Here is a 25,913-nt window from a genome sequence, read left to right as displayed (position 1 = left end):
ACATTTTCTTTTACTTCATGTATGAATTACCAGGTGTCATCCTATTTGTATGCAAAACAGTGTTCTTTTCATTAATTTTTAGAAGAATCTTTTCCATTTATTTTCAAGTTATAAGCTAAATCCCAAATCTTGATTCAGGAAGAAAAACTTAAAATAATTTCTGCTTACAGCAAATGGCTTCACATAGGTACCACACATTCATTCACCAGGTTTTTTTGGATCCATGCTGTGCAAAACAGTTATTGAGTATTGTCCATGCCTAATATACACTTGTCTATCAACATTCACCTAACAGCAACTAGCCCTAGAATAAGACAGAATGAACACTCCTTTTCCAGGAACACGATGAAGTCTCTTCCTTTCACTCCCTTTGAGAAGTAGAGATAGGACTTTTATGCCAGTGTTGACCCAAGGTCCACTCTTATATGAAAAAGGCTCCGAATACCGCAGAGCAATTTAAGTTTTTTTCCAGGAGAGGGCTACTCCAGTTCTAATCCAGTAGACTTCAATGAGACTACTGAAAAATTCTGCATCTGCTACCTGAACTTAATAAGATCTGCACAGCACAAAACACATTTCTAGCTCTGCTGGCTGCATCAACCTTCATAGTCATAAAAAATGATAGAAAACAATAAAAAACACTGTCCCAGGGAACTGTTCACACATGAGATCTGGCCAAAGGGTATTTGCAATCCAAGTGCCAAGCATCTGATCAATGCTTTAGTGCAACCTTTGCATTAGCCTATAAAGAAAAGTCTATTCTGCCAGTAAATTAGTAATTAGGAAAAAAAAATATTTAGCAGTAACAAGAATAGCTATATATCTATTAGTAGAATACGTCAGTTACAATTACAAATAGCGGAATTCCAGCAACTCAGTAACTTATTTATCTAAACACATTAAAAGCCAGTGTTCCTATATGAACTTTGAAAGACTGAGGAGACTTATTTTTTAATCTGTCAATCAATACATTTTCAACAGGTCAATTTGGATAATTACAACTTGATGGGATATTGGAGACTTTCTAAGATGTTGTTCAGTGTCACATATGAAACCATCATAGCCATCCACCCTATGACGTTAACTGCAACTTGAGGGAAACTATTAGTTGTCCAAAACCAGAAAGTAGTAAAAATACTAGCTACTGTTATTGTCCTATTATGCAGTCTTCAATTGATACTACATTTTAAGTTCTACTGTAGTCTTTACCAAGTTTTGGGGGAAGATATAAATGACACGGTACATTTGCTTTTGAATTCAAGGAACTTTTAAGGAAATCTGTTTCCCATTTAGCTCTCCAATGAGAAACAATATTTTCATTTGTAAACATACCATTTCATAATCAGACATTTTGTGCTTTTGAGGGTCCCCTGAAATAAAATCTACTGAACTCTAATAACTTATTTTAAAAATAAAGCAGTACCTTTTCAGCATAAGTCTTTCAATACTTTCTGCACCCCTCTACGATCTAACATATAAGGAAAGATTTTAAGGAAAATTTAATCTAGTGTCCAAATATAACTTTACTTTAAACATGAGGTCATCTAAACATCTGTCTCCAATATATCCCTAGGGATTTAAATCAAAAGTCTGCTAAACATGTACAATCATTTTGAAAATAAATAACAGAACAAATTTAGTCTTGATTATGATTATCAAGCTTTCTAAAAGGAAACATTTATTCTAATAAGAAAAGTCTGAACTAATTTAAACTTTATGGACATTAACTTAGAAGATTTTCATACTCTAAATAAGACTTTTCTTTCCATTTATTCTAGTCTCCAACAGTATTTATCTGTTTATATTTGCAGAAAGCCCATATGCTTTCTTCTTTTCTTTTAGAAATATCTAATCAATAAAGCTATATTTCTTATCATATTAAGAAGTAGAATTTTGCAGAAAGGAGAAAAGTTTGCTGACAAATCAGCAGAAGACATTGATTTTTTTCCTTTTTATCATCTAGGATAGCAGCCATACTTCACGCTAAGGAAGAATATGCCAGACAAAGCATATTGCATCTTAATACTTATTTTCTTCACTGCTTAGGAAAAAAAAAGACTGTAGAGGCTGTTTTAAGCAAGGGCTGTCTCATTATCCAGTCAGCATTACAGTTTTGCTATGTAAAATTTTTACTAACAGGTATAATGAATCAGTGGCAGCCATGTCTCTTCTGCTTAATTCAACAGCCCCAATTCCATTCAGAGTCCTAATCTCATTTGGGAGAAGAGAATGAAGCTTCTATCCATACCACACAATACTTTCTTAAAACACCCATTGCTTTCAATCTGTAACCAGAGACCTGGAAATTAGTGGAGAGCAGGACTGAGGACTTTCTAAAGCTCCCAGGTTCTTCCAGAAGCTTTTCTTCTCAGAGTACTGCCAATTCCTTTACAAAAGCACTCTTTCTCGTGAGGAACTGTTCCAAGGGTAAACTAGGACAGAAATCTAGAGACAGAGGCTACCAAGGATATGATCACAGAAACACCTAAAAAGAGAGCTGGACAAAATATTTAGAACGTGCAGCATTAACAAGGCAAACACTCTTGTTCACACTATTATGCAATTCTAGGATGACAAAACTAGGGTGTGTATATACTCTTATAAGATCATGCTGACACTTGTCAGCATCTGTAATAAGGCTGTTTTGAAAAAAACCCAATTCTTCTAACAGCCTATAAGCAGCCTGATGTTTTGTTTTCTACTCATTGCCACAAGATTAAGTTAAGCACATGCATATACACCATCACATGCAAGGCAGCATTGCAAATCAGACTGTGAAGAACATGTATATAACCGACCTAGAAAAGGCCAGTGTATTATCACCAACCTCAAGCATTCACAATCTCATGGCTCAGATCCCAAATTAATCTAAAAAATCATGAGAGCAGTCTTTGAAGTTTGTTTGTTTTTTAGGGTCTTAAAGCCTTTACAATTCATCATTTCAAACTTTAATGCCACAACGCTGAGGATAAGATTTGTTTGAAACTCAAGTTTTAATCAAACTTCCAAATTTTGAAAGTAAGTCACATAGCTCCACAAGCCAGAAGAGACATCAACTATCACAAAACCCATAATAAAGAGTTAAATTTGGATTCTCTGTCTATGATTATGGCAGTTAGAACCATCATTTGGTGTTTTGGGGTTTTTTTTGTTGGTTTTTTTTTTTTTTTGGTTGGTTGGGTTTTTTCCACCATGCCCTTCATGTTTTACTGAGTTCAGCATGCTAGCTGGAGTCAGCTGAAAAAACAAAGTTGAGCAATGTTTGCTATACATTCAAAGTATATACTAATTTTGAAAATTAAGCCTCTAAATATTAGGAAAAAAGTGTTGGTAATAAAAAAATAAGTAAAACTTAACTCTGTTGCAAGAATTAGCCCCAAGAGGAAGTTCAATAAACAGTGTAAATAATTTCTTCAGACTGAAAGTACTACTAAGTACTACTACACATTTGGCTTTTGAGAGTGTTGCTGTCTGGGGACACCAGCCACATGGTAGCGCACTTCAGTATAAAAAATACAGCAAAAAGCTGAGGAATCCCCAAGCTGGGGAATTATCCATTGACTAAAGGCTGAAAGATGACCCATAAACTATGTTTCCTGCCAAAAATTGGCAGACTATAAAGGATCCAGAAGAAAAAGAAAAAAAACCAACCAAACAAAAAAAACCCAAATGCAGCTGTTAACAGTATAGTTCAATGACTGAAAAGCAGACCTAAAGGCCAATGACTCCTGTGTTTCCTTTCCTGCTGTATGGGTGGATCTTAACAGCATTCAAACTTTCTCAGATATAACCATATTTTCTCATCTGAAATTCACCACTATAGGCAATTGAAACCTTAGATGTTTCAGATGTTGATGAAATTATATCTAATTGTAATCAGTTCCCAGGACAAGACATGCTGCAGGAAAAATGGCAGGTACTTGTCTTGCAACTATTTAGCTATCAACTTTCAACACAACCAAAGCAGTTGACCTGTACTACACATGTACTACACAGTCTTAGTACAGAAACTACTATTTTATGCCTGATGTTTAACACTTTCTTACACAAATATTAATTAGCCAAAGTGAGAGTATCCTATTATTAAAAAAAAAAAACAACAGTATTGATTTATTTTGTCCATCAGAGGAAGTTATTGTTTCCACAGGCAGCAAATGTTAATTCATTCCCTAAAAGGGGGGGAAAAAGAAAATTAATTACAGTTTCAATTCCAGCTGAAGTAGAACAGATTTAAGGCTTTCTCTGATCAAGGTGTAGATACTTGAAAATACTTAGAAGCATCACTATAATGGAACTATTGTCAGTTCTTTCAATTCATTACAATATTGATTTTCAAGACTTGCAGGTCCTAGGAGTCCCATCACTTTCTGAAGAGGTACGTTTTTTCCTACTTAGTATAGAATCATACTTTTCTTTAGTTCTTTTAGCACTTTTAATTGATGCCAAGTCTAGTAATAATACTTAGGCCAGTTTAGGTTAATAGATCAATTTTTCAGAGATAAGTTTGATAGAGTCAGTCCTATAGAAACAGACAATCCTGTAGAAACAGACAAGTTCTTCCAGTCTCAGTGGTATGATTTTGAGTGTTTCATCTTGAAATAGAAAAGTAACAAGCATAATAAAGAGTGTTTACAAGCATAAGAACATCCACAGTAATGTCACTCTGAGCTACAGTTAAGGGAAAATTTGTATTATCACCTAACAGGCAAAAATTGCAGATTTTCTGCACAGAAATAACCACAATTAGTTTTCTTTTTCCTTTCTGGAACACTGCCACAGAAAGACACATATTACTATCAAAAGGCATACTTTGTTTCTATACACTAGAATTTTATTCTTATTACATAATTAGGCCTTGTGTTATGACAATTTAATAGGTATTTGAACATGAACACCCATCACTAAGTACAACTGATGAAACAAAAAACACAGTAAAGAAAAATTATTCTTTACCCCAATATAATCTTTGCTCACAAAAGTTGTGTCAACTTGTCAGAACTGCCTCTGCAGACAAAACATTTTTTGCCTATGAACTTTACAACAGACATGCTCCAGTATTAATTATTTTGACTACCTATTTGCTTTTACATGTATAATACATACTGTTCTATAATGTTCTTTAACTTGGAAATCTGCCAACAAAATATTTAAAGTTTGCTCTGAAGAAGTACGTATCTCTAAGCTTTTATGCTTTGCTGTAGGTCTCATTCCTGCCAATACTTGAAAGAAGTTAACATAGGCTTACAGCAGCCTGTAACACAACAGCCTTCACTTTGTTTATAGATGGGCATTGAGAGTTTGAAGAGATTTCTGCAATACCATGTAAAATTTATGGTAAAATTAAAATTAGCAAGAAGCAAATTCCTCACTCTGTGGAGATCGGTAGCTAGTTGCCCATCAATTCCACTGGGCCAGAAGTTTATCCCAAGTTTTCTGATTTATACGTAATACATCATATATATACTATACGGATGATCAGAGGGATGGAGCACCTCTCCTATGAAGACAGGCTGAGAGAGTTGGGGCTGTTCAGCCTGGAGAAGAGGAGGCTGCGGGGAGACCTTTTAGCGGTCTTCCAGTACCTCAAGGGGGCCTACAGGAAAGATGGGAAGAAACTCTTTAGCAGATCCTGTTGCGATAGGATGACGGGTAATGGTTTTAGAATAGAGGGAGGTGGATTCAGACTGGATATAAGGAAGAAATTTTTTACAATGAGGGTGGTGGAACACTGGAAGAGGTTGCCCAGAGAGGTGGTAGATGCCTCATACCTAGAAACATTCAAGGCCAGGTTGGACGGGGCTCTGAGCAACCTGATCCAGTTGGAGATGTCCCTGCTCCTTGCCGGGGGTTTGGACTATAAAACCTTTAAAGGTCCCTTCCAACCTGAACCGTTCTATGATTCTGTGATATTAACCTTAGCACCATCTTTTGACCTTTATCAGTAATACATCACTGTTTACAACTTTTGGAGTTGATTCAAGGAAAGTCAAATTCACTGCCATTGGTCTTGCAGTACACAAATGAAATCAGCATTTCTTGATCATTTGTGTTATATCTTTAAGTTCTGCTTTCACATATTATCATCCACAATGACGTATGCTAATTTTCTCACCTGCAACAGTTTCAACATACATTTGTATTCATCTTCCACCCATAGGAAATACCACATCTAGTATCTTATTGTAATATTACAGTGCCATCTTGTGGGTAGCCGAGCAAATGAGTACCAATCACTTCGTTACTCCTTAGTTTTTGATGTTTGGGGTTGGTCATTTCGTCAAGTTCGGGGTTGGTTTTGGGGGTTTTTTTTGAGGAAAAAAAACACAAAACAAACAAAACTTGTTACACTAAAACCAGTAGAAAATGTATAACTTTTCTTAAAACCCTGAGGCTTACCATATGTATGAAACCTCAAGGATAAGTGTCTTATTGCACGCCCATAGTGGATTCTATGCATAAGAAGTTTTGTCCCCGTTGGTTAACGTGCCAGACTAAAAGCTCAGCCAACTACTTGCTTTCCCCAGTGTTTCTCTTGGAACAAAGACAGACGGGACTGATGAGTTTGCTGCAGGATGCTCAAGCCAACAGTGATACTAGGTGATACCAGCTTAGTTTGAAATTTAACCCCCAGGTTCAACAAGCAGTTTGTTATGAGCAACTTCTGAGTCCACAGACAAAAAAATTATTCTTTTCAAGGTCCCAGTTTGTAAAGAAAGTACTAAGCATACAACAGGTGTCATGACATGTTAAAAGTTATGAAAAGTCTTAGTTTTTGTCACCGTTCTATGAACGTGTAAGAATTACTTCTTCCTATCTTAACTCTCATATAAAAGATATTACATTAAAAAAAAAAAACCACATAGCTTGAAACACATTTAAGAGTTCCAAATGGGTATTCATAACTTGTTAGCACTGCAATGACCTCATCGAACAACTTCAGTTCACCCTGAACACTACATGCAGAGGTTTTCATTTGTTCCATTTAAACTAAAACTATATTGCAAGGATATTGTTTCTTCAAATTACTTAACTGTCTGAAAATTTACAGGAATTTTGCTAGCTGCCAGCTTCACATATTCAGCACAGTGTATGAAAGCCTGCAAGGATTTCATTAGTTTCCACCAAAATTAAACAAGGAGGATTTTCTGAGGAAATCTCACAACACTTTTAACTAAGGAAGATGTATACGAAGCAAACAGTCCAATCTGTCTTTCAGATTCAGGGGTGAATTTTTAGTATTATCAGCTGGTATAAAAGGGGAGGCTCAGAGATTGGAAAAAAAAAAAAGTTACTTACAGAATTAAGGTTTGAAATGTTGTAGTACGTGGGGAGATACTCTTAGAAGTTTCCACTGGGCAATGTTCACAAGGTAACTGCAACTGGTTCATTACATGGCATTCTGCAAACCCTACCTAGCTAGTCACTGCACTGGTCTGCAGCCTGGAGGTACATTCTCATGGGATGAAAAATATCACTTTACCTGTTTTTTAAGTGCCCAGGAGACCAAAGTCAGCAATTCAACCATACTGACTTCAAAATCAGTGTCAATTTCTGTGAGGTTCCCCAGTGGCTGTTCCTTATTCCCAGGGACCCACTGAAGTCAAACTGTCCCTAATAGCATGTTGCCTCCCTGAACTGTGTAACGGTGAGTAATTGGGGTTGCAGAGACTTTGCAGAGGTATTTCAGATTTTCTTTTCAGCATGTTTTGGAAGACAGCATGGGGAGGAGGTGTGGTTGTCTGAGCAGAAACAGATAGAAATCTTTCCAAGTCTTAACTTCCTAACTGTTCCTATGTCCTCCAGATTCCTAGGAGCATACTTGAGGAGGTTCAGGATATCAGACATCTCAGCTTACAAACACTTAACCTTCTTTTGGTCTTCTCTTAGCCCCAACTTCTCCTCACCATATCGCCAAGCAAGCAACTCCCCTCCAAAGCTCTATGTCCAACACCAGGTAGCACACTACCAATTTCCCAGTCTAGCAGAGAAAATTTGCTTCACTGGTAGGAGCAACTGCATTCCCTTGGAGTACTTTAATTTGTAGGCTGTTTCCTTGAAACTAATACTATTTGACTGCTTCCCACCCTTAGCTTTGTAATAAGCAGTCTTTGTTAACATCCAAAATGCCAAATACAGGCAGTGAGAGAAAATGAGCACATACTGTGGTCTTAGATAATATTTCAACCTTAAAAGACTTGAAAAATGGGAAGGTTTAAACATTTTAAAGTATTATGGTTTCAAGTCAAGATAGCTACAAGGTTTAGCTAAGTACTTTGCTAGTTGAAATTACCTCTGAGCATTAAGGGATTATTTTAGTAATGTGTCAATGCCATGGCTTAAAAGCAAAAAAAAAAAAAAGAGCTAAGAAAAGACAGAATACTCAACTTTCATTCCTACAAAAAAAATATGAAAAATATCAGCACAACAATCAAAACAAGTTAGTTAAACACCGGGAGGAGGAGGAGAATTAGCCCATTTTCCTGCTGTTTAAAGTGCTTCCTGTACATCTGTCACACTTCCTCTCCCATTCATAGTGACCAAATAAGCGAAGGTGTTTCACTAGGTGTGCTGGTACGTTGTACCTCTTAATAGCGTTTGTCTGCCTAGTGCCTCTACTGATGGGAAGACCAAATACCATTTTTAATACTCTATTTGCAGCCAGCAGTCTTACTCTTTGCCTTTCCTCGTTATAGATCTGGTTCAAAGGAGTTGCTGCTATCCAGGATAATCAACTTTGTCTACTCCTGAAATAAAACACCTCTCAAAAGAAAAGGTTTGGACTTTCAAAGGAGCTTAAGAGAATTAGACTCACAAATCCTATTAGATTTCAGTGCAGCTGGAAACCTAACTCTTTTCAAAAAAAATGGAAGTGAAGAGGTCGAGACAGGCAAAAACCCTGCTGTTTCAGTAAAACATAAAGAATGGGGGAAAAAGACCAGCTCCGGTTATTCTTACAAAGGATTTAAAAAAAAAAAAAAAAAAAGCGCTCATTTTATTCTGACTTTCCCGTATTCATTATGCAGTAAAAGAGCACCAATGTTAATTAATATTCATTTATTAAATGGAATTAGGAAGAGAAACACACTGAATTACAGAAAAAAAGTACTTCAAGATCACTTCAATATTGCAGGTTTTAAAAACACGTAATCTTTGTATTTATCACCTACTACATATATTAAATAAATTCTTCAAAATTAAAAATGTTTTTATGTTATTTATTTGCAAGTGTATGGAAGCAAGAGAGATGAACATACAAACTAAATATAAATGAAACCTGTGGTTTTAGCTAATTATCTCCATCTGCAGCCTTTTGTTATTAAAAGACAAGAACACACCTATACCAAGTAACAGGATCCTAAAATCTTCAGGGTAACTATATTCAGCCATTTCCCTTCACTCAGCCAAGGGTCATCTGTGCAATTTTCTATGATGACATTCACACTTCATCATTCAAACTGTCTTAAGACAGTTACAAGGATGCCTCAGCAAATCGACGTGGGTATCACACAACGTACTTACTTTGTAGTATTCAGTTCTTCTCTATGAGGAACGAAATCTCTATTGACTGTGCAACGCTATTTTAATTTCTGCCTTTTCCATACAGACAGACAAAACAAGGATTTTTTTGATCCTTGTGAATTAGAGAAACAATTATTCCTGTGACTGAACCCTGCATTGACTGGACTTCTGAAATAGACTTTTGAAAAATTGCTATAAATCTAAGGAAATGAATTAGAGATTCCCAGGTTGTTCTTCTCACGGTGATTCTTACTGTTTAGAGAGTTTATTTTCTGTTTAATTTTTTTCTATAAATTCCACATGTGCCTTAGTTTACTAATTAACCACTAGAGAAAAGGAGTATGCCTGCAGTTCACTGTACTAGAAGAGACCCAACTTACTAACGAAGTGTCCTGATTACATTTCAATCAAAGTCCTTTTCCTCACTACTGTCATACAGCCAGGCAGGCAAACAAAACCAAGTATTTTCAATTATGCTATTAACCTCCATTTGAGAATCTGAAAGACGGGAGCAAACTGAATGCCAGGAGAAAGAACATAAGCCAAGACTGAGTAAGACTTCAGTCATATTTGAGATTGAATTCACTGTCTGGAAGCAGAGCTTTCATTTTAATATGAAGTCAAATTATCAGCCACAAAGAAGCAGATGCACCCCTTGCTGCAGACATGAAGTAGGCATGAAATTGTGTCATGCTTGAGTTTTACAGTTCAATTACAGCAGAGAGCCATTCAAGTTTAACTTAGAAATGCCTCAGACACCCAATGGTATGTTTAAATCTTTTCCTTTACAACACTGAATACTTTCATTTCACCTTTCTTCAGCATGCCAGTATCTACCATTTTATCAGTCCTGTAGACTAGAAGTTATGCTTGATTTCTTTCTTTCCCCTTCCCCTGTCTTTATTAAGTCCATGAACAAGTCCTGTCATTTTCCATAAAGCTTCAAAAATCCCTTTCTTCCTGTTCTGACAGCTTAGGCTTATCTCTAATCATTTTCCACTCGACCCAGCAGAATAAATTCTTATCAGATCCTTCTGCATCAGACATGCAGATGCTAAATAAACTCTCATTTTACTTATGCAGACAATATTTCTGGACCCTTCACCTGCACCTGTTCTGCTGTGCAGTTCATTCCCTGACTACCTCGCTACTTTCCTATCATTGTTTTGACAAAGACACCAACTTACAACACCTTTCTTACCAGCAACTTCATACATTCTTAGTGCTTAACTGTATGAGTTAAGATGATCAGAACTTCTTAAAAATCTAAACATTAGTTCACCACAACAATTTTTTTTTCCTCCATTTCCTTCTAAATACCAGGCTGTGGTACAGGTAGCAAAGATGTGCCAGGGTATCAGTGACATTCACATGAGGCCAGTAAATCTGACAAATCATCTGCAAAAGCTGTATGTCCTTCCTCAGAGGCACCTGAAAGCAATATAGGGTGTCTAAAGTGATACAGGAAAACTAAGTTCAAGCAACCAAATACCTAGGACAAAGGTATCCTATTTTTACTAGGATAAAATACTAAGTACACTCTCAACAAGTAATGCCCTCCATCCTTTCCTTCCTGCTTCCAGCTTTTCTGTGTTGGATCCACAGTTGCCTGAGAAATTTAACCTTTAAATTGAAGACCTCAAAGTTACAGCCTTCCTCTTCTATCTTCTCTAGAAGTTACTGTCCTGGTTTCGTCAGAGATGGAGTTAATTTTTCTCTCAGTAACCAGTGTGTTTTGGATTTTGGATGTGAAGAATGTTGATAAAGCACTCTGATGATACGAGTTGTTGTTAATGAGACCAAGGACACTGTCTGGCTTTCCAAGTCTCGCTAATGTGCAGATGCAGAAAGCTGGGAGTAAGACAGACAGAATAATTGGCCTAAACTGGCCAAAGAGAGTATTCCATGCCATTAACGTCATGCTCAGTATATAAGCGGGGGCTGCCCATGGTGGGGACATCCTATTTTTTCCATCTCTCTCGCTTGCTGGCATTGTTCCCTCTACCTTGCTGGCTCCCTTTCGCTCCTTTGCTTGCTGCTCTGTTTTGTTTCTGTGATCACTGCTCGGGATGGCTATATCGGTCATTGGGACATTGGGTGGTGAGAAATTGTACATTGTTCATTTTGTATATATTAATATCCTTATACTCTTATTATTGTAGTTTTCCTTTGCTATTTTAGTAAACTGTCTTCATCTCAACCCACAAGTTCTCATTTCTTCCCAATTTCTCTCCCCCATCCCACCAGGGAGGGGGAGGGTGAGTGAGAAACTGTGTGTGACGAGGGCTAAACCACGACACTCACCAGGAAAAACACCATTGAGTTTTAAGCATCTTTCAAGCAAGTTTTCGAGTTCAATCCATTTCCCTCTAATACCTTAAAATTCCCACTTTGAGCCATATGCTTACCTATCCCTCTTGTACAATTTTAGAAGAACAGTTCTTACTGGTTCATTTTTTTTTTTTTTAAAGAAAAGAGTCAAAATTTCTGTAGAGATTTAAGGCTAGTGATGGAGATAACGAACCTACCTGCCTGACAGGAAACTAAGCAAAAGGATGCAAGCATCGGTTAACAGTATGCCTCTGGAGTAGATTCGACAGATTTCCCATATTACACCTTAAAAAAGTGTTAGGTGCAAATCAATTGTCTCCTTGAACTGAGAATTCTCTCACCTTAACATTTAGATCTACCAGACATGCTGTCTTTTCCCTGCACCACCCTCAAACACACTGATTTTCCAATTCTACTCCTTCTGTAAAACTCTGCCTTTATCTAAATTACAATTTTCTTTACAGTGTATTAGCCAAACTGTCTGTACTTCTATGAACAAAGGGAGCCTGTAAAGAAAACAAGCTACTGCTAAAGGATGGGAAGATACTAAGTTAGATCAATCTGAATCACTAAGGCACAGGCCTACTGCAATGGCCAGATAAATCTGTCATCTTGCAAAACATCTGGTGGCAAAACACCTCAGTATCCCTTCAAGTGTAAAGGGCCTTCAACAGGCTAGTACAGATTAAACCTTTCCTTTCTCTCCTAAGGGAAGAAAGGGGGTGGTACCAGCAGAATTTCAAAAAATTTCAGGATTTTCAAGTCTGCAGAAGAGCTACATAAATACAGTCATACAATACACTGGAAAGGCTGGCACAGCAGACCTCTCTGCTTCTGTTGTGACATCTCTCTGTGTCAAAGCAGAAGGCTGAAAACAAAGGATGTGCAGAATCACAAGCATAAAAAAAGGAAGCGCTCAAATGAGTGTTGGTGGCAGGAATGCATAAAAGTGGATTTAGGGGCAGAAAGGGAATTGGAGTGAATGGAGCACCAGCTGACACGCAGTGTCATGGCCACACAGTACTCACCCGCAAAAGAATTTTGCTTGCGCTGAAGCGTTATGTAAGACACAGCAGCATTAGCATGTTGCTTTCCTCTTTCAGTTAAAACCTAACAAGGCAAACAACATTTTGACCCCAAAAAGAGACACTAAAGAACACCTAAAACCACACTTGTTAGCTGAAATGCTAACAGGATTTACATATATACACTGAAAAAAGCAGGTTATTTTGTAAATACTCCCTACAACGCAGGCTGATGTAAATATTTCAGATCGTTTCTGGTTTAGGGAAAACAAACGGAAGAAATTAACTGGGAAAGCTTGCATTGTTAAACAGATGTGTATGTTTTTGACATTTGTCGTTTGCAGTACAAAGAATGTGCCAAACCAGTAACCTCGACATTCCCAAAGTGTTAGCAACCACAGCAATGCGCTCCCACGGCCTCGTTTTCTCTACAGGGCGGCGACAGCGAGTGCGTTTGAGAAGAGGAACAACTTTTTCCGTCCCGCATCACCGCGCCGCCTGCAGCCGGGACATTTGTCAGCCTTACCGGCTCGGTCCGCCTGCCCTCCGCCGGAGAAGCCGAGAAGGGGACAGCGATGGCTGCGACCGTTGAAGGCAGCCCGCCTGCCGCCCTTATCACCCGAGGGGCTGTAGGGTGTGTTTAACGGAGATACCCCGCAGGCCCGAGGATGTGCCCCCTCACCCCCTGCGGGGGGCTGAGCACCGTTACCGAAGTCATCGCCCCGGCCCGGCTGCGGGCCGCTCCCCGAGACCCCTGGGCCGCCTCCGGGGCTCGCCCGCGCCGCCCGGCGGGGGAGGAGCTGCCACTGCTGCGCCTGAGGAGAGCGGCGAAGGGCCGGGGGAAGGGGCGGAGGGGGTAGCGGCGGTACGGACGGCTTCGCCTCGGCGGGGACAGGCGGACCCTCCCGGCCCAGCAGGAGCACACTCACTTACCCGCCGAGCCTCCGGCGACGACTTGGTGAGAGGCCTCTTGCAGAAACCCGCCGGGCTTCCGAGCCATAGTCGCCCGCGCGGCGGCGAGAGGCAGCCGGCGCCTGAGGACTCCGCGCTGGGCGGGTGGGAAAGCGCCGGAGGGGGGGGGGGCGGGGGGGAGACGCAGGAGTAGCGGTTATCTGCGGGGCGGGAGGGGGGCCGCGGCAAGGCCGGGAGGGGCGGGGGCGCGCAGGCTGGCCCCCGGCACTGGCGGCCTTTAGTGGCCGGCGGGCAGAGGGCGGCCCCGGGCAGAGTCCGGGCTCGCAGCTGCTGGCGGTTCCGGCGGGGAAAGGGCTCTCTGCTCGCTTCCAGCCGGCAAACCGGCAGCCTCTCTCTCTCTCTCCTGGGCAGAGCTGGGGCGGCCGGCGCTGGGATTGCCCTCGCTGGGGCAGGAAGCGAGGCTCGGGCGGCCTGTCAGTGAGCTGAAGGCCTGTCAGTACGAGTTTACCCCTCGCTCCGGGGCTGGTGCCATACAGCACCCTGCTGCCTGCCCCCCACCGCGGCTGGGATCCAGCTAACACCTCGTGGGTGCTCCAGGGGAAGGGTCGGTGGCGCAGTTTGGCTCGCTGGCTGTCTTTCTGAAGCATACTGTTCTTTTAAAACCTTTAGACTTTGGTTCCAGCTCGTCCGTGTTCAAAGGAAACGAGTATTTTGTCACTTGGAGAGTGGCTATTGCATGTGTTACGCGGACCTATTGGCCCATCTTAGTAAACGAAACAGTGCCAGGGCATGGGCTCGAGTGTGGGGACACAGTCAGTGCCATTGCTGACAGTCCCCAACATTGTTTTCGCCAAGGCCAAGCCACACTTTTCCAGAAGATGCCAGGGTACAGTGCGGGGAATGGCATGGGCTCATCCCCAGAGGCAGCACCACTGAAGGGAAAGACAGTTCAGCTACATGGATGCAGAACACACAAGGATGTTTATTCTCAGGGCCAGAGAATGGCCATAGATCCTTTCTGTTTACTAGTACACATGTAGTCTTTTTGACTTAGAGCCAGATTCAGAATGGCTCTCAGGTTAATAAACTACAGCTTAAGCACTTAATCAACAAATGAATACCTAAATGGATATGGAGACTGCAAAAGTTGGGAGCAGATGCAGTATTGCAGCTGGTCTTTTATTTTCCCTGCTGTATCACTGACCCTACTCTACTAGTCAAACCCCTGGGTTACCAACATGTAGCTGCAAAGATTTTTTCCTTGTTTCCACTTCTCCTCTTGCCCCTAACTCTGAATATCACTGTCGTTTCTCATACTCTTCTCAATTTCCTCCTTTTACACATAGCCTCTAGTACTGCTGATTTTTCTTACCCCAAGGGATGGCTTGTCCACTCTGAGTGCAAAGTTGTCTTCTTTTCTAACAATACAGGGTACATACAAGCTCAATTACATTGGTTTGGAGGAGAAAACAGAGCTACTGTCGATCTCAAGGGCATGTTTATTAGAGTGTAGGAAGACAGATTTAAGGAAATGGCTCTTGAATAAGATGCTAGACTGTTTAACCAGTCACATGGATAATTTAGGATTAATTTTTCTTTTTTTTTTTTTCTTTCTTGCTAACAGCCCTACAGTGTTAAAAGAGACAAGGATATTCATTCTGAATCAGAAATCCTTCACGTTCTCTTCAAAGAGATTCTGAATACCCTGTGTGATCTTGAGCATCTTGAAATAGAACTAGGAGGCTAGATTTGCTGGCACCTTTTCAAAAGAGAAAGAAAAGAAAGGTAGTTTTTACATTCTTAATTTTAACTTCTCTCCCCTGAACAAAAGACAGACTGTTGTTGCCTTACAAGGGCATCAGCTTATGCTAAACTCAAAGCATAGATAATTTGTAATTAGGTGCATTTATGTATTCCTGGAGCACAGCTACCAAGGGCAAATGTTGGTACCTAGTTCTTTCTCTGTTCCTTAAGTAGCATAATAAGTTAGATGTTTCTTATGTTTGAACAATATATTCATGCGCTGTTTTCCATGTCTGACAGAGGTATTTAACTGCAGTCTGCTGTCTATATACATTTTAGTTTAGTGAGAGAGGGGCTTTCAGATATTCATTTAAAGCCTTTGAGGTAGTCACTTTAAGGTAAAATCCTAGGCACAGTGAATTCTAGGCACACCAAAAGCATTATGCTAAAGTCGGGATTTCATGACTGACTGTAGGAATATAAGTAGCATAGCAGAGTTGAAGAGAATACATGCTGTTTTTTCTTGCCCTCCAGTCTGGAAAGGTACCTTTAAAGTACAAGATAAATCAGCATTTGTTATTATAACACCAGATCTTTTCATCAAAGAAAAGGGAAAAAGTTGAGGAAAAAGTCCATTGTGAAGAAAGGCATACTTGAGCACTATAAAAGTGAAGATGGAAATACCAAAAGTTGATAGACAGGAAAAAAAATAGTGTTCCAGCATTCTAATGGACAGAATTCACATAATAAAAGAGATCAACTTCTAAATGAGAAAAAAATATATTTACATTAAAGACAAAATATGGCTTAGATTGAGATTAAAATGCCATTATTTATTTCATGCAATGCAGTCAGTGACAATCTGTTTCAGACAGTGTTGTGAGAGTTCTCAGGTCACAGTTCTCCAGATTGGATGGGTGGAAATACAAAGGTTACTGTTAGCCTGAGGGAGAGAATCTGGAAATAAATGAAGCAAAATAGTGAAAACCTATTAGAAACAAGATTAATCTCAATTATCTGTCTCCCTCGATCACTGGGAAAGAACCTTTTTTTTTTCTGCCAACAAAAACCCCAATGATTTTTACATGAGGAGCATTTTCAGAAGGAAGGATCCTTCAACAGCCTACAAGAGGGTTTTGTACGTAAGGTTCTAAAACTACAGTGTTTTCATCCCCCTCACAGGCTTTTCTAGGAATCATTTGTCAAACCTTTCCAAACACGTTTTCCTGTTTTGAGAATGGATTGCAGGCGCTGTAGTATTTGGAAGCCAAAACTTTATAAAAGTGTCATTGGAAAAGTATTTTCGTGAAGTTCTAACACTGCTCTGATGTGTTAGTTTACAGAGTGCCTGTGAGTGCTTTGGGATAATTTAGCAACAATGTTGCTAATCTGAATGGAGGTTTCAAGGTTGAAAAGAAATGTAGCCTTTGGTAATTTAAAACAAAGGTTAGAGAAAAACACTGGTTTTATTGCTAATTAAAAGTATAGGAACATAGAAAACGCATGGTGAAGCACTAATAAAGTGTTAAGACTGAGACTATATTGCAAAAAGGAATAATGTAGAGCTATAAAATTCAGTTACATGATTTGCAGGCATCAGCAAATAAACAGTAACTTGAATTCTTTGATCTATGCAGGAGCAGAGTGGGGATTGCTACGGGAATACAGAATAACTCCCTTAAATTAATAAACGTCAAATGTGCTGACCTTTAAGTAATTAAAATCTCAACTTCAATGTTTCATTAACATTTGCATTAGATCCCTTGGTTTGGCTCTTTGAGACTGCTGCTCAATAAATACAGCAGGATCATCAAGTCTCCAGTGTTCTGTATCATCAAAAAGCAGATGCTGAAACATCACTACTTTTTTGTTCCAGAGATGTAGGTCTCCCTGCGCAGTGTTCCCTTTGATACAGACAGCAAATCTAGTATTAAGGTGGACTTGCTGCAGTAGTTCAACAGTAAGGAGAGTTTGGAGTTGATCAGAGGCTGAAGAAAACGGTTGGGTGAAGAAAATAGATTTTTTTTTTTTTTTTTTTCTGCAGAAGGTGTCACTGTAACAAAAAGAAAGTTTACATTAAAAGACTGAAAAACTATGTTTAGAGTGCATATAATTTACATAGAGATATGTTTACAGAATAGCGTAACACCTGGTCCTTGAAAAAATAAACTCTGCTGTTGTTAGGAACTATGAAATGTATCTCACAGTATTCGTCCCCCAGAGCCGTTCACCTCAACGCAAGTAAATTCTCCTGCTGGAAGTCTCTTTTATAAAAAGATGGCATATCTCCCATATTCTCCGTCCACCCCACCCTGCTACCCCACAAAGTGCAACCTCCCCACTCTGCAGGTTTCCCAAAGCACTTCCAGGCTTAATCCCCTTTCCGTATGGCCTCTTCCCAAACCAGTACACGTTCCCCACTGCATTCTCCTCCTAACCAGCCCCGGCAGGGTTTCTCTCTCCATTTGGGATCAGCATATCCCGTAGAAGGGAACATGGTTCCTCGCCAGCCCGAGCAGCGCTCCAGCGCTCAACCCCCCAAAAAGGAAACAGCTTTTCCCTGTGCGGGGAAACGCGGGCGGGAGAGACGCCCGTTCCTGTTACCGGTGCCAGCCAGGAACGCCCGCAAACCAGCCCCTCCGCACCGCGCGTGCCCTCGCCTCCCCGCCATGACCCCCGCCGCCGCTGTTGGCCGTGCGCCGCCTCTCCCGCCCACAGGGCGGTGCCACCCAGCGCCCGAGCTCCCGCGGCCCCGCCGCTGCGCGCTCCCAAGGGCGGCGCGCGCCCGCCGGTCTCTCCTCTCCTCCCCGCCCGCTTTGTTGTGGAGGCGGCGGCGTGCGGCCGCCGGCAGCGGGGGAGGAGCGCGCAGGTAACGAGCTGGCGGGGAGCTTTTCTCGGTGGCCGGGGCACGGCCGGGCCGTGGCTGCCCCGCGGCGCTAGGGTTTGAACTCGCCCCCGTCTCCCTGGGGCCCGGCGGCGGCGGCGTTGGTTGGGGCCGCTCCGCCCTCAGCACCTCCCGGCGGGCAAGCGGCCCTGCCTGGCCTCCTCGCCTCTGGAGCCGGGCCCGCACCGCCGCCACCGGGCCCTTGCTTCACTTACCGGCTGCGTAGGCCGTGGCAGCCCATTGGCGAGGTTACCGTTCTCTCCCCCTGCTTGATGGCCTCTGGGCGACCCCGGCTCATCCGAACTACCGCCCGCCCCGCAGCTGGAGAGTCGGGGGAGCGGCTTCCCCAGGCGGGAATGCGCGGTTTGGAGCTCAGAGGCTGTCAGCTCAGCGGGGAGGGAGGGACGGACGGACGGACAGGCAGGCTGCCGCCTCCCGGGAGGGGGGTCTGCGCTGGGACGGTGGCTTGGGGAGTGTGAGGTGGAACCTGTCCCGAGCGAATTCAGGAGGTCGGGGCTGGGTCTTTAGTGTCAGGTGAGAACAAATTGTGGAGGGTGCTCAGAATAGCAGTAATACAGTAAAACAAACAAACAAAACCCAAACAACAGCAACAGAGAAACACACACACAAAAAAAAACCCCTGACAAAATAAAGTTTGCAATCTGTGCTTTTTTTTGAACACTTATGACTTTTAAAAAAAAGCTCCTTAGGAAGTACCAATGAGTTCCATACCTCAGCCCCTAATGTAGTTAAGATCTATACTAATCTGCTTTCTTTATGGTGTTGTGAAGGTCTGTTTCGTTTGTGGAAAAAGATTGTGGCTTCTCAGTGTGAGCAGTTTGGACCAAGAACATTCAGTATGTGTACATAGAGGCCTGTTGTAGCTGAGACAGCACACGTTTCAATGTTTACCCGTGAAACAACTAGAACTGGGTTTAGGTACAATTTCAAGGGGATGAGGTGGTGGGAACTGAGTGCTGTAGGAGTGTGATGACCCTGAGTTTAGGAATTCAGAGTGCCCTGCAGCACTGGAGTATCTGGTTTTAATATTTCAGCAACTTCTAACTACTGTTGAGACAGTGGTAAGTTGCTGTGGAAAAAAAGTAAGGTGGTGGTAAGTCGTGGAAAAAAAAAAAAATCAGTTTACCACAGAGATGTGCCTCTAGCTCAGCAGATCTCAGAGCTGCAAATTCTGGAGGTTGTGGGACTTGTGGGTATTTGAGAAATACAGTGATGTGCTTGCCTTGTTCTTGTACCTGTCCTTAAGCATGTGTTCTTGGACACCATTTTGCTCTGGCAATATACAACTTTCAACCTGAAACCACCTGTTTTAGATTATTTGTTTATTTAAATATATTATGACACTAACTTAAATATTTAAAATAGAGTTGAAACTAAGGCATAACAGTTAAAGTAAACAAGCTGTGTTATGTGGTAGTTCTGTTTTTGTTTTGGTTTGCTTTTGTTTAAGTACATAAAATGTAGTCATTCAGGACAAGGTCCTTCAGCCATGCGAGGTGTGCGAGGCTGGGCTGTGCACCCCAGCGAGGTACCATTGGCGTGATGGCTATGAGCTTTTCTGCCCTGGTCCAGGGATCAGCACTGGTATTCCTGGCTCTTGAAAGTGCTAAACTTATCTTGCCCGTCCAGCTAAGGAGAAGCTACTGCAGTTCTAGTTGCAATATGAAAAGTGAAGGGAGGGACTGGGAGATGAAATTATGTACAGGTAGAGACAGTTGCTGCTGCAAGTTTTAGGGAAGGAGGTGAAGTTGTGAAGCTGAGCAGTCACTGCTGCATCTGATCACTGGGAGTGACAGCATTATCAGGGAGATCATGGCCCTCCTAGGATTTGGTAAATCTGCCTGTGGAGAGGACATGTGGTAGCAGAATATCCATTTACCTTCCTGGCCATTTCTTTGCTAGTATAAGATGTTTTTTTCTAGTTTTCTTCTAAATACCTGGGCTGATAAGTCTCAAACCAAACGAGAAGATCTTGTAGTCAGGAAGATTATATACTGTCTTAGATTTAATAAATTATTCCTTATTGTAGGCATTTGTATATCCCCTTTTTTTTGTAGTTATTACAAGTTTTTATATAGTGATATTGCAAGTTCTTTAGAGACTGATTCCCATTACAGCTTGTAATGGAGAGTACTCTGTCTGATAGTAGTGGGTAGCAAATGAAATTTTAAAAATCTATTCCCCAGTTTTCAAGTGATAACTAGTTAGACTTCTTACCTTTTTTTTTCTTTCTTAATTCACCTAGTTTCTCTTTTAATTTATTAGCATGCCCTTTTTCGAGAAGGAAATGTTACTTTTGTTCTTTGCATCCTGTTATTCTATCTCCTTGCTTGTTACAAGCCATTCTAGATGGTGCTAAATTAGAAATGCACTATTATGGTGTAACCCTCTTTTCTTGACCAGTAAGAAACAAAACATTTGTATCAGGCTTCCTACTTTCCTTGCAGCGAGGCAAACGCAGCGTATTGTATTACTGGCAGTAACAGGAGTATGGTGCTGATGTCCAGTGGCCCAGATCGTGCTTTTTTTTTTTTTTGCAATTTGTGGGGGTTTTCGTTTTTGAGGGTGCCTAAGTTAGTAAAAATGAAAGGAAGTTTTCAGAGCTTACTGGAAGGGCTTAGAGGAGGAGGGAAAATATGATTTTGATAATTCTTTGTGGAAAGAATCATTAAATTATCAACTGATCACTAGAATTCACAAGAGGATACATGTGAGCTGAGGGTGAAGGGGGAGAGGGTCCTGCCTGTTGTTCAGAGTTTTGTGTAAAATCAGTCATGTGGAATTGAGATATATCCTCATGAATTTTTTTACTACCTCCTTTTAGAATTTTTAGTCTATCATACATATGACAGAGTAGATGCTGTGTATTAGCAGCAGCATGCAGATAGTGTAAATGTTTTTAGACTCTGAATTGCTAACCTGACTTGATGTTCACTTTGGTGCAGCTCTTAAATCTCTGCAGAGGCTTATTTTTGCTTTTTCATCTGTTGCCCTATATGGACAATAGAGGTTTTGAAACTTACTTTACAAACAAACAAACAACACTTCTGGGCTACAGTCTATTAACAGATTTCACTACAGGGTAATGTTGCAACTGGTAGACATTCCTGAAAGTATGATTTCTGGCTCTTGCTTTTGCCTTTTAAAGGAAACCAGTTTTTTGAAGGTATACTAGAAACAGTATTGAACCATTATTTGCAGAGCAGATACAGCTATGTGCATGCTCATTCGATAAGATGAATCTCTACTGCTTTGATCCCCCAATTTCTTAAGTGATAGGATGGTTTGCGTGCTCCCTGCTAGCCTCATGAGACGTGGTATAGAAACCATAACAGCAGGCTTCTGTTTTCCATGGTGTTTCTTTTACAGGAGTGTAAAAAGGAGTTTATTGGGTCAGGTGCCTAGTGGGAGGCTATCTGTATATGGGCTGTGAGTTGAGGGTGATACATGTGCACAAGATGGCTTGCTTCTGTGGGTTCTAGGGTGGGGAAGGGGATGAAGGACTGAGTAGGGTCCATGGGTGACTCTGCAAGCTGTTTGCCATTATTGTTGCTGAAATTCATGTTGAAAAAGGCATATTCTTCTGTTGGCAACTTTGTAGTTAAAATTATCAATATGTTGCTCTTAATTTAATTTTAAAGGAATAAAATTCATGAGACTGCATCATAGTATCTTTTATGTATTAGAAAGAAGTCAAGACAGCATATATAGTATCGTCTTGCTCAGTGTCACTTGTTAAGAGTAGCAAATCAAGAAATAGATCCAACTTACCATTAAGTGAATGGCAAAACTTCTGTCAGTTACAGCAGCGTGGGATTACGCTGTGGGTTTGGAAGAAGCAATTATTAATGAGTTCAGCTCCTGGAGGGCATTAATTTTTGCACTGTGAAATCTGTGGTAAATTGAGTTAAGCAGATCCAAATAACATGCTGGTAGATAAATGTTATCCTTTCTGTCCTTTCATGTAAATCTGTTGAAGACAGAATTTGATCTTTAAGTTATACGTTCATTTAAATAGTAATATTCCAGATAGCTATGCACTAATTTAAATGTTAAGTGTGAAATAAATTAGAGAAATCTAATCTGCTTCACTAATGTAGTGTTAGGGCAAAGAAGGATTAAAATGCTTGGTTATTGATTAGCTCTTTGGAGGGAGGGAGTGGCGGTTCCCGTCAGGAATCAAAACTGTTCTGAAAATGTTGTACGATGCTCTGCTGTGAGAAAATTTAACATGAGATCAAAGACTGCTGTACTTGAAGCAAACAGACTGAATTTTTAATGGTCTTTTTAAAAGGTACAGATCTAGTAATTTATGTTGACTTGTACTTCAGCTTATAAATAAAAATGCCCACTTGTAAAGACAGTATTTAGTGCTGAAGAATTACTCCGTGGTTCTGTGTGTGTATGAATTACACTTCATTAGACCAGAGCTAGAAATTGTTTTTAGTTGCCAATTAAACCAAGGAATGGTACTAAGCTTAGACTGGCTTGCGGAAAGGGAATAGGGCTTTTCGAGGCATAGCAGTTGGTTTGTATGGAAATAAAAAGTGTCAAAATATTTATTTTTTTGGCAGAGCATTTACACAATTAAGAATATTATTGTGTGTTGTTTCCATTTCTAATGCACAAAGTTAAATACATGTATAAATCTTTCTATTGTGAACATTGATTCTTGGTTTAGATGTCCTTGAGGTGATTCCTTTGGGAGCAACCAGTGCTTCTATATATTTGACCTCCGCTGTCTTTGTTGATTCTAATGTATCAAAAGGTGAGGAAGTGGAACCATTCTTGCTGCTTACATATTGCATCTGATAGGAAACAAAATATCAGTTTGTACTATGTTTTTGTTGGGTTTTTTTTCCTATGTAATATTATATATTTATATAATTTAAGATTTATTTAAATTTTTGTAGATCTATGAAAATGTGTTCTAATTTTGAATTTATTACGAATATGAGGGATACAGGTAGTATCATGGACATTCAGTTGCTCAGTGTAATCAAAGTAGGACCATCAGATACTCAGATAGCAATTTAAATCTGTTTTCACGGATGCTATTTGACTTTTTTTCTACTTGTTTTTCCCCATCTGCTAGTTATCAGGATACCATGAACTTGCTGACAGTCTAAACAGTATAAGATAGAATAAAAATTAGTCTTGAAGTAGTTAAATATCTCAGTTCCCATGATCTATATCCAAAGAAAACCAAACAGTGTTTAATGTCTGTATCCTTGGATCTGTTTGTAATGGTATTTATTTTCATTAGACCACAAGAATCTTGAAGTTAAACTTTTCTCTTTGCACCTGACTGTGTATGATGAAAAAGGATGTAGTTCCACACCTATATCCTTCTCAAGTGTAGCCTGCATTGGTGTCATTGTTCCTTAAAGAGACATCAGTAACCCCATAGTTCTTCTCAGTTTTATTTTAAAATATATTTTAATTACAATTTCAATTTAGCAAGTGAAAGACCACCTTCAAGGTTTAAATTTTGTTTTTCCTTCAAGTTAAAATGAAGAAAAAAAAATAAAAAAGGCAGCATTCTGTTCTTATTCTGTGGTGTTATGCAAGTTCATTGCAGGAGATTTTATCCATTAGTCTCTTCAACTATCATTTGAGGGACACAAGTTAAATTGAGAAAACTGGGCCCTAGGAGGAACTGCTTGAATTCCCTGGTCTCCTTCTTCATTGCTTCTCCCTCCCTTATAGGATATCCCATAGTGCCTTGGCATTGTCACTCCTTGCTCCATTCCTGCCTGCTTGCAGTGACTGTCTGTTGGTTATTTCAAGGTGTTCCTGGCTAAATTATTCTCATCTTTTCCTACTTATATATACAATATGTGGATGTGGATGTTTCTGTGATCTCCTTACCCAGACCTCATTGCTGTTGTGCTTTCAACAGTATAGAGCTCCAGTTAGCTGCCTTCAATGGGATGTTGAGTGTGGGGCAGGGTTTTTAAAGAAAAAAAGGTGGGGAGGAATTGTGGACCTCACTGTCCTTTTTCTGCACTATTTATTTTCTTGCACCAGGTCTTGGTGTTAGCTGCTGATCTTGCTAGACATACCTTGGAGAACAGAGTTGGGGTGACTGGTCAGCCATTTGTTGGCACTTGCCACCCAGTCGTGATGGCTGGTTGTGCAGGTGCTCTGTAATTTCTCAGCTGTTGCTCCACAGTCACCACAATAAGCTTGTTCAAAACAAGTTTAGGTAACTACCGAACTGCTGCATGGAAGTGGTAGCGCTGCTGCTTCTGCTTTCTGTTCCAGCTTCTCTTCTGCAGCCTGAGCTCAACAGCGTTGGCTGGTAGGCACAGAGGGTCCTGGGAAGGAAAAGATACTGCTCTTTTTCGTTACCAAACATGAACTGAAGGCAGAGTGGGGTTAGTAAGGCAAGGGTTAAATGGCTCAATTTGGGAAATGCTGCGTGTGACAGCAGTAACCAAATTAATCTTCAAAGTTAGACATACTGTAACTGCATGAGGTGCAGTTGCTACAGTGCAGAAATAGCCTTTATGAGAACTGATAGCAGTCTCCTACTGAAACCTTTTTGCTTCTGTACATTTGAGAAATCCTCTTTTTTTTTAAGGAAAAGGATTACCATCTCTAATGCCTTAAATTGTGCAGATATTACGGAATTAATTTCTAGTAATTTTTCTGAGTTATCTGTGTTTGCTTCTTTGCTTGCTTTAAGAAGGAACAATAAAGCTTTACATCTGGATCGGGAGTGTATAGTCATATGTTGCATCTTGTAGAAAAATGGTGGTTCTTTAGAACGGTTTTTGAGATATATTTTACAAATATTAAAGGATAATAAAATATTTCATATATGTACAACTGTTTCCATCTAGCATGTGTGAGTGCATATATTTGATTGACTGTTTTCATCTGAACCAGTACTGTTCTCTGAGTATCCTGGTCTCATTAGCAAACAGAGATGTGAAATAGCTGTTGAGATTTTTATTTTCCCCAAAGCTCTTTCTGGGGGTGTGCAGGATGGCAAACCGGTAGATGGAGCCCTGTGCCAACAGGCAGCCTTGAACGGTCTGGTCCGGAGAGCTTGGCAGGAGAGGCTTATTGAGCACGTATCTGTAACGTGTTTTATTCCTATGTGGTAAAAGAATGTGGTTTTAAAATGAAGTGTGCGGTATTAGCTGTGCAAGTCAAGGCAGTGACCATGTGCTGAGACGCTTTAGGGACAGTTTTGCGGTGTTCAGGGGTGTTGGGGACGACGAGTACCAGAAGCCATGGGAATGAGAAACAAGAAGCCATGGGAATGAGAAACAAGGGACTTTCTGAGAGAAGGAAAACAAGATAAAGGACACCTGGTGGTGGTTGGGCAATTGGAGGGTATATAAGCACATAAGCTGTAACAATAAATGATTTTCACTTAGTGTGCAGCGGGGGTCCATGACTACGTTCCCACACAGGAGGGCAGGTGATCAGGTGAAATACCCTGATCTGTTCTAGAGTGCTGCAAG

The 25,913-nt window shown here is 40.6% G+C and overlaps 2 protein-coding genes and 2 long non-coding RNA genes across 6 annotated transcripts in view; 2 read left to right on the top strand and 2 right to left on the bottom strand.

Moving 5' to 3' along the window:
• Positions 1–15,111, bottom strand: part of SLC25A21 (solute carrier family 25 member 21) — a 265,783-nt gene extending 250,672 nt beyond the window's left edge. For 2 of the 3 annotated variants that reach the window (XM_086748890.1, XM_086748889.1), the window contains exon 1: positions 13,809–15,111. Coding sequence is in view for 2 of the 3 variants with exons in the window: in XM_086748889.1 (XP_086605015.1) it covers positions 13,809–13,875 (67 nt within the window). In the remaining variant the exon portion in view is untranslated. The remainder of the gene's footprint in view (positions 1–13,808) is intronic. The other variant, XM_086748892.1, reaches the window with a different exon arrangement.
• LOC147600530 (uncharacterized) lies at positions 13,720–17,625 on the top strand. The gene is made up of 2 exons (XR_015258680.1): positions 13,720–13,833; positions 15,412–17,625. It is a non-coding gene; the product is annotated as an uncharacterized LOC147600530 (long non-coding RNA).
• On the bottom strand, positions 16,978–18,794 carry LOC147600529 (uncharacterized). The gene is made up of 2 exons (XR_015258679.1): positions 18,630–18,794; positions 16,978–17,583 (listed from the first exon to the last, which is right to left on the bottom strand). It is a non-coding gene; the product is annotated as an uncharacterized LOC147600529 (long non-coding RNA).
• Positions 18,375–25,913, top strand: part of MIPOL1 (mirror-image polydactyly 1) — a 198,703-nt gene continuing 191,164 nt past the window's right edge. Inside the window, exon 1 of the mRNA XM_086748888.1 lies at positions 18,375–18,399. The gene's annotated coding sequence lies outside the window, so the exon portion shown is untranslated. The remainder of the gene's footprint in view (positions 18,400–25,913) is intronic.

Source organism: Chlamydotis macqueenii, chromosome 5, assembly GCF_036417535.1.
Source record: "Chlamydotis macqueenii isolate bChlMac1 chromosome 5, bChlMac1.mat, whole genome shotgun sequence".
Taxonomy (NCBI): Eukaryota; Metazoa; Chordata; class Aves; order Otidiformes; family Otididae; genus Chlamydotis; species Chlamydotis macqueenii.
Note: the sequence above shows the minus strand (reverse complement) of the source record. Positions and strands in the feature narration are given on the sequence as shown.